The following is a 9206-nucleotide window of genomic DNA, read 5'->3' as shown; positions in this document are numbered from 1 at the left end:
GATCCTCTGGTCCAACCGGCAGCACCTCCCCCCGAGTCAGGTGTTGGTGGAGCGCCCTCCTTTGTCTAAGTGGTGACTACTTATACCCTTCCATAAACAACATTCACCTAATTATCTCTCTCTCATTATCACATATGCTAATTACCTATGTTGGGTTTCCGCCTCAACTACATTCCATTCTCACCGTAATAACTGGGGTCGTCAAAACAACATCTGGTGATAGGCAGGGCGGAGTAAAAGTATGCCCCTTGGCAATAAAACAGTGTACCTCAGACATTCAAGGATAACTTGTTGTTCCCATCACCATTATCTATGTGCAGCTGCAAGCATACAGTATCTGTATTTTGTCTTATTACGTGCCGTGCTATGCAGAAACTGAGACATCTATACTGTTATTCAGTCTCTGCCAACTGGAAGATGTCCTGCTACAGGGGTCAGAATAGCCAAGCAAGCAACTGAAGCTATGCTAAGTCTGTAGGACAGTGGTCAATCAACTCAAATTGTACTGGGCCTCCAACAACAATCATCATAGACAGGATGATGCTGTTTGATTGAAGATGACCATTTGTTGCTACGACTGCAAAAGTATATCATGTAAGGTGTCAATAGAAAAGTTACAATCTGTCCGATGTGATTATCCTGGTTAAATCTATGTATCGTCACTGTATCTGCAGTTATGAATGTTGGCTATATATTTGTATCTCAAATGTGTTTGTTCTTGTGGTGACACACACAAGGTAGTTGACATCCAGTCTCGCCAGCCCATTGTGAATGGACTGTTCAAGCTTGATGGGTCATTAAGAAGAATCAACTCTCCACGTGGCTCTTCCTGAGGACGCCTCAGACAGCAAGGAACCAATGGCCACCCCTGTGATTCAGCAAAACATGTAAGGGCATGGGATGTGGACATGTGACCTTGGACTCCATCTTTGTCAGTACATTTCCATAGACAGGATCCATGGGCTTTGTATGGGACAGTCACTTTCCAGGCATGTGGCCTAAGATATAAAAGACACCTGATATATCTCCATTGTGCCTCATTCCTGCTCCGATTCTCCGGACTGTGGATTTACAACTAAAAAAAGTATTTTGAACAATGGACTGAGGACCTTCCAACCTTTTGGAAGTTACCAGAGAAACTTTTGCAAGACAGCAGACTATTCCGTCATTGCTATGATCTTGATCTAAGGACTTTACAATCATTGGTATGCATTTTTAACCGTTTATAATTCTATTCCTTTCTATTCCTTTATTTTAGTAATAAATCTTTAGTTTGTTTACTAAGGATCGGCTGGCAGCATGATATTTGGGTAAGATCTGAAATATATGTTGACCTGGGGATACATGTCTGATGCTTTGGGATTGATAGAACTTCAGATATGGTGAACTGGATTTTCAGGAACCTCTCACTATACTAGACCAATTTTTCTGGGTGGGAACCAAGGGCTGGAATGCCTAAATGGGGACTGTGTTTGGCTTCTTGTTAACCAGTGTGGTACTGCAGAAGCACTTTTGATACTGGTTTGGTGAGTCTAATTATATAATAAACCAACAGTTTTTTTTGGGGGGGGAGGGAGCGGGCGTTGTCTGCCCCGTTTCTTGCAGTCTGCCCGGAGTGTGGCATTCTCAGTGTGTCCATCCTGGGCACGCAGAGTCACAGACAGATTGACTGAGACCTGGGACTGCTCTCGTGTTTGCTAGAGCAGGATACCAGAACTTCCTAAAATCCCTTTCATCCCTCTACCTCCATCACTGTTTTAACCGAGCCCCTCACAACCATTAATGAATTCATTCTCAGCCCCGTGCGAGGTTACAGAGTCATAGAGTTTCAGGTCGGAAGGGACCAACAAATCATCCAGCCTGACCTTCTATATATCACTCGCCACCAACCGCACCCAGCACCTGCCCACTAACCCAACATCTGATATTAGGCCAAAGGCTAAGAGCCCTTGGGGAGCCGTTTGCCTCAACAGGCAAATGGGTCATCACAGTAAGCTGCCCCTTCTGTGTATCTGCTCCAGTTGGGATCCTGTCCACGTGCTAGATCCCTCCACCAGGTCATTCACTCTGTGCAGCATGCCCGGTTCCCCACCCAAGAGCTAGCAAACATGTCCATTGATGGGAATGGCAAGGTGCCAGCTGTGTTCAAGGATGGGACCCTGCAGTTCTTCTCCACCAGCTCCGTTCAGGGGGCCAAGGTCAGACGCTTCAACCCCAACACCCTGTGAGGGCGAGAGATGGTGATCAATGACAGGGCCATCCTGTGGGCAGGGAGCTGTCCTTTGTGCCTTCCTACCACAGAGAAGCACTCTGTGACCATGCAGGTCTTCACCCTCTTGGCCCCCAGAGACAGCCTGCTTTTGCAGCTGCTTCTTCCCCAAGTGCTATGTTATCCTGCTGCTGAGCAAGAGCAACGTCCTCCTGGTGGGAAAGAGGCTCCGCTGGAAATGATCCCCATCCCTGACACACCTTGCGGCATGCCACTATGCTCTGTACAAGGGGTTTCTCTTCCTCTTTACCCTCCCCACCGAAGTGGGGTCTTGGTCTGTACAGGTGCATGTCAGGAGAGGGGAAAATGTGGATTTGTATCTAAAGTGGTTGTCAATTTTTGTGCCTCCTAGGTCAGTGTAAGGAGGATAGAACTCAGTGTGACCGAGAGGCTATGAATCAGGTAAGAACCCAGCCAGCTCCTTGTATCTGCCAGGAGATGGATGGAGCTGACAACACCACCTGTAGGTTTCACAGCTGTCAAGCTCAGCTGTGAAGTTATCTCCTGCCAGTTCTCCAAAGAAGACACAAGAGAAACGTAAACATCAGGGTTCATGGTTACTGCTGGGTGACATTTTTTTCAAATTAAACATTTTCAGTGAAAAATAAAGATTCCGCAACACCAGAACATTTCATGAATTCATGTAGATTTGGCCAAACTGTTCGTTTTTTGAGGAAAAAATTGAACTGTTTTGATTTTTCACTTTGAAATTACTTTTCATGTAAAAAAATTCCTTTCCTTTTTTTTTTTTTTTTTTTTTAAAATTCCAAACCATTTGTGAATGGTCAAAAGTGAAACCAAACAGTTCGACTGATCCAAACTTAATTTTTGATTCACTAAATACTTAAAAAATGTTCCGTTTTTTTCATCCAACCCACAACTATTTTTTTTCCAACTTTTCAAAATGGCCAACAAAGCGATTATTTGCCCAGATTTGTTAATGATCACACATAATCCTTTGTGCACACACAGCATATTACACACACGCACTGAGAAGTCTGCACTCCATGTGTCATAGATAAATGGGGAAACTGAGGCACAGGGGGACTGGCATGTGCAAGGGAGTGAGCGCCAAAGCCAGGATTATATAATGCACCAGAGCAGATTGGGTTTGGGGAAGAGGAATATGGGGATCCACAGTGGGCTGTTGTAATGATAACATGTAAGCAGGGTCTGAATGAGCTCTTCTCTAACATCTAGTGATGAGCTAAGGAAGAAGATTTCAGGAGTCAGCCTTGTTTGCTTAGACACGCCCACTCTGCCTAGGTGTGCAGCATGAGGGAGCTCCTTTGCCCAAATGATCTCTTTTGGTGGATGCTAGATTGCAAGTCACTTTGTTATTGGGTGCAGGGCTAATAGACGGTTGTTATCCTTGTTGTATGAATCAAGGGGATGAGAACTGTGCCTGGCACACCCTGATTGAGGGGTTCACCCTCAGCTGAACTGCACTTGCTAAGCAGGAGGTAGGGGTGCCAAAGGCCACAGCAGGAGAGAGGGTGGAGACAGATGTTTGTACTTGGTGGCCTAGGTGCTGCCCAAGGGTCTTAGACACCATGTGCTGCTGCTCCTTCTCCTCTCCACTGTGTAAGGATAAAGCTGATAAAGACTCAATCAAGAGTCTTTTGTTACAGATCAATACAGCTGAAATCACTGATTACCTGGTTTAAGTTTTAGATTCGCTGTGGGACAGTATCTCTGGTAAAGTGACTATCTGGCCTGCACTAGCAGTGAAGATCCCCCCTGAAAGCTGTGCAAAGTGGTGGGATATCAAGACATCCCATAGGTTGCAGTGGAGCGAGTGACCAGTGGAGTGAGCAGGTAGTGGAGCTGCTGGTGGAGTAGCAAGTGGCTGGTGGAGCAAGCGGGCAGGGTAGCAGCCGAATGGCTGGTAGAGCGATTGGGCAGCAGAGCAGCCAACGGCAGAGTGAGCGGGTGGTGGCAGTGCAGCCAATGGCGAAGCGAGCAAGGTGCCTTCCTCTGGGTGAGAGCTGAACTCACATGAATGCACCTCTGAACTCTGGGTCTTCACTGATCAAGGACAACAACTGTGAGTTGGGTGCGGTGGAGGGAGAGAGGAGGGGAGGGGCACGTTGAAGAAACTTTTGTTGGACTTTCTCACCCAACATACTCTGGAGTGGGTGTTTTGCTCATGATCATGCTTGCAGCATTTTCCCAGATTAATGCCGTGTTACTTTCCCCTTTTTATTAAAAGTTTCTTTACCATACACAGACTCGTTGCTTGCAAGCGGAGATGTATTGCTTCTTAGAGGTCGCCAGGGGTGGTGTGTAATTGTCCCAGGTTATTGGGTGGGGGCTCGAGCTGGTTTTGTGTTGTACTGTTAAAAAGGAACCCCTAGATATTGAACCCAGCCATTGTCACAGCCGACACCACCTGGCAGACAGGTTACAAACACAAAGAAAGCTGTGGAGGGCGTCTGATGGGGATGCTGCTTGCCAGCCCAAGAGTGGGATTCAGGGAGGGGGAAGTAGGAAGGGGGTTCAGTGTGAGACCGGAGGCAATGCCAGGGGGGTGTTAATAAATCTGTGGAGTTGAAAAGAACTTGATGAATGTGGAAAAGTTTGGATAAGCCTATAAGCATCCCATGGTCCAGTCCAAGTCGTGAGGGGGTCCGGATTGCCAGTCAGACCGGTCTCCACATTCCCTGGGAGAAGGCCTTGTGCAGAGCGCCTTTCACCTCAACATTCCTCAGGCTGTAGATGAGGGGGTTGAGCATGGGGGTGACCAGGGCGTAGAAGACCGACACCACCTTGTTGAGGCGGATGGAGGAGGCAACCTCAGTGCGTGCGTACATGAAGAAAAGCGTCCCGTAGAAGGTGGACACCACGGCCAGGTGGGCAGTGCAGGTGGAGAAGGCCCGCCATCGCCCAGCCGCCGAGCGGATCTGCATCACGGCAGTGATGATGTGGGCGTAGGAGGCCCCAATCACCAGGGAGGAAGCCAAGAGCACAGCCAGCGAGACCAGGAAGTCGCCTATCTGCTTGATGGAGATGTCGGAGCAGGAGAGTGCCAGCAGCGGCGAGGCATCACAGAAGAAGTGGTCGATGGCATTGGAGCTGCAGAATATCAGCCGTGACATAAGGTAGATGGGCAGGGCCGGCACCAGGAACCCAGCCACCCAGGAGCCTCCAGCCAGCCACAGGCACGTGGCCCAGCTCATCACGGCCTGGTAGCGTAGCGGCACGCAGATGGCCATGTAGCGGTCGTAGGCCATGGCTGCCAGCAGGAAGCATTCGGTGGCACCCAGGGCAGTGAAGAGGTAGAGCTGGGCCAGGCAGGCTGGATGGGAGATAACCCTGCTGCTGGGGGGTCCAACGAGGCCGGCCAGCATCTTGGGCACGGTGAGTGAGGTGTATCCAACATCCAGGCACGAGAGGTGGACCAGGAAGAAGTACATGGGAACATGGAGGCGGCGCTCTGCCGCCACCACCAGGACCAAGGCACCATTCTCTGCCAGCGTCATCAGGTACATGGCCAGGAAGAGGCAGAAGAGGGTTAGGCGCACCTCCTCACGAAGTCCCACGAACCCCACCAGCACAAACTCCTTCACCAGCGTCCAGTTCTCAGTGGGAGGCTGCATCTGCGGGGACAAAACGGTGATGAGGCTGGGCAGGGAGCAGTGGCACTGGTATGGCTCTGTTCCCTGCAAACCCCTGAAGGGGTTGACATGTGCCCCCAGCCTCTCCCCGTATCCTATGGGGCTGAGAATGCTCCAGCTCAGCCCACCCAACTGGGATGGAGGGAAATCCTGCTTTTGGATTTGGGGTTTTTGTTCATGCGGGGAAGCCATTTTTACACAGAGTCCGGGAGCTGAGCGGCCACTCTTTGGGAAAAGGTTCCATTTTTTCAGATTTTTTTTTGTTAGTTTGTTTTATTCCCTCCCCCCCCCCCGCCCCCAACTGAAACAATTTGGGGACGCTGACAAAAACTCATTTTAGTTTTAGTGTTGCTGGCTTCACTGGAAAAAATGTTTTGGATTAAAATTTCCACTGGCTCTCTGTAGCAATCCTGTGCACTTTCTATATGGCACTGGATTTCAGCAACCATTGGAGACCATGTTCTGGAGTGGATGGACCACTGGTCTTTTCTGCTATGGCATTTCCCATGTGCCACGTGTAAGGGGACCGAAAAGAAATGAGGATCCTGAGACTGACAGTCCCTAGGACCAATGGGGAGAAGCCAACTCTAAATCAGCCCGATTGACAAGGCGGGCAGGCCAACGAGGGAGTCAGGAGCCCAAAGGCCCATCCTTTGTGTGAGCTGGAGCTGCCTGAGCCAGAGCAGGTCAGAGCTAAGGGGAGATCATCAGCCGGAGCTGGGCTGGAGGCTGAGCATCAGCAACCAGAACCAGAGGGGCCAAAGAAGCAGCCCAGAAGGCAGAGCCGGGCAGGAGCCAGAGGAACCAGGGCTGGGGAACTGGAACAGCCGAGAGCCGGAGCAGCACAGACCAGCCGCGCCGACAGAGAACCAAGGCTGAGCTACAGCAGGTAGCTGCGGGGCCAGAGCCAGCATAGCGGAGACCAGCCATGCCACAAGCGATACTATAGATTAGTGCGGTGAGCGGCTGGGGAGAGCGAGGTGGGACCCTGGGCAGAGGGCCCAACGCAGGGAGACGTCACCAGACAAGAGGACCTTGAAGAACAAACTCAGCAGCGGGACGTGAACCCAACGGGGGGGGGCGGGTTGATGCTGGGGAGAAGAGTCCTTGCCACCTAAAGCCTGAGGGCATGTGGCTACCACTAGAGCAGATGTCCAACACGCGGTATCATGAAAGTCTAACCCGGGCCTGGGTGGGAGGCCTGGGATGTGAGAGAAACAGGCTGTGAACTTGTTTCACGTCCCAGAGACGGCTGTTTGGGGAGTTCTTCGAGCTCAGGGGTTCTTTGTTTCCCTTTCTCATTTTTTTCCTTATTTTTCTTACAGTTGTTGTTTAATAAATAGTATCTGGTTTGAACTTAACGGAGTGACCAGTGGGTCAGGGAAGCAGCTAGTGCAGAGCAAGTACTCCAGAGTGGGGACACCTTAGCCCCTGTCCTAAATGACTATGACCAGACTTGGGGTGAAGCCTCCTAGGAATCCTGGGTCCAAGCTTGTCAGGGTTACAAGGACCCCACCACATGGGATGGTGGAAGGGGAGTCCTCGACATCAGGCAGGCCTCCGGGTAAAGGGAGTTGGAGTGATAACTCAGATCCTTTTGCTGTCTGATTCCACCGTGGTAGTGCATGAGCCAGGAAAGGTCCCCACAATAGCGGGACCATTCCCCCCACTTACATACTGATCTTCTACAAGATTTAAAAAAAGAGCAACTCAGGCAATTATTCTCCGGTAAACCTAATTTCAAACCCTCACAGCATAATGGGCTAGGGCTAGAATTTTTTTTTGAAGGGCTCAGCAATCGCAGATGGGACAACCTTAAGGAAGTGGTGCCTATGCAAAGTGACCATATTTCTCTACGTCTGTGAAGATGCCAGGACTGGGAGCTGCTGGGTGCAGAACCCTGTTGAAAGTGTATCCCATAAATATGAAGACAATAAATCTATCACCTAAAGGATAGTGAGCCACAAGCAGCAGGGGGGTCTATAAAGAAGGAGCAGAGTAGAGAGGTTATTTTACCTCTCTATTTGGCACTGTGTGTTGGCTGCTGGAGGACCGTGTTTAGGGCTGGTGCACACAATTCACTAAGGATGCTGATCAGCTGGAGAGAAGTCAGAGAAGAGCCACAAGAATGATCAAAGGATTAGCACCCATATGCATCTTTAGGACCTAAATACCTTTGAAAATCTGGCCCTTTATCACCAGGGACCCTGAAACAAACCAGAGGGGACGTGTGATAAAATCCCCATGCCATGCCACCTGATTTCCACCCTCTGCCCTTACCAAAGCCTTATGAGAAAGTCAGAAAAGCTAGCTCCCTTTTTCCTCTCTGCATTTGCAATCCCACATGAGTAGAAACACAAGACTTGCCAGAGCAGATCAGACCCCAGATCCATCTAGCCCAATCTCCCAACTCGGACAGTTGCTTCAGAGGAAGGTGAAAGGAAACCTGCACCCATATCAAACCTCATCCTGACCCTTCATAGAGATAAACCCCAAAGCAGGAAGGCTTAATAGCCCTTACACAATTTGTATTAATATTCACCATTATAATGCTGGACAGTATTGTTAGCCATGTAAATCCTATTGTAAAGGTCTTGGGCTCAACGTCATGTGGCAGGGAGTTCCACAGGTTTGCCCACATGACAGCGTATTTCCTTTTGTCCATTTGGAATTTGCTGCTTTTAATTTCACTGAACATCCCCTGGGAAATTTCAGCCTCAAGGCCTCATAAACATTCTCCCTGGTCTATTTCCGCTTCTCTTGTAGGATGGCTGAGACCCCATCACACACAGATACTCATCACTGGGCAGTACAGTGGAGTGTCTCCACTAAACAGATATTTTGTCCTCAAATGAGGGCAAATTACACAGAAAACTTAGATGCTTTCAACTGACCCCCAACTGATTGCATGACATTGCATCCTGCTAAATGGGTCTTCCATTTCATGAAAATCTCACTGGGGGGTTCAGTTGTTATAGATCCGTCAAACATGGCTGAAAGGAATCTAATGAGACCCAGGTTTTGGGGTGTTTGACAGGGTGGGGTTCCCTCATCCTGGATTCCTCACTGCATATAATCCTCACACACTGCAGCATAGGTTTAACACCATGTGCTTTATATACAATGTGCTATACAAGTATTTGTCCCTCACAACATAAGGCTTTTACCGTCTCCCCAGACATAAGAATGCAAGAATGGCCATATTGGGTCAGCCCAATGGTCCATCTAGCCCAGTATCCTGTTTTCCGACAGTGGCCAATGCCAGGTGCTTCAGAGGGAATGAACAGAACAAGTAATCATCAAGTGAATCATCCCCTGTC

General features: G+C 49.3%; 1 protein-coding gene across 1 annotated transcript; it reads right to left on the bottom strand.

The window, feature by feature from the left end:
* Window positions 1–4911: 4911 nt before the first annotated feature.
* On the bottom strand, window positions 4912–5868 carry LOC137154856 (olfactory receptor 6Q1-like). Its single transcript, XM_067550702.1, has one exon. The coding sequence runs from the start codon at window positions 5866–5868 to the stop codon at window positions 4912–4914; it is 957 nt and encodes a 318-aa protein (XP_067406803.1).
* Between the last annotated feature and the right edge of the window lie 3338 nt (window positions 5869–9206).

This window comes from Emydura macquarii, unplaced genomic scaffold (genome assembly GCF_026122565.2).
Source record: "Emydura macquarii macquarii isolate MOO-44397 ecotype Brisbane River unplaced genomic scaffold, CSIRO-AGI_Emac_v2 contig_1305, whole genome shotgun sequence".
In the NCBI taxonomy this organism is placed as follows: Eukaryota; Metazoa; Chordata; order Testudines; family Chelidae; genus Emydura; species Emydura macquarii.
The sequence above is the reverse complement of the archived record's forward strand: the minus strand, read 5'-3'. Positions and strand labels throughout refer to the sequence as shown.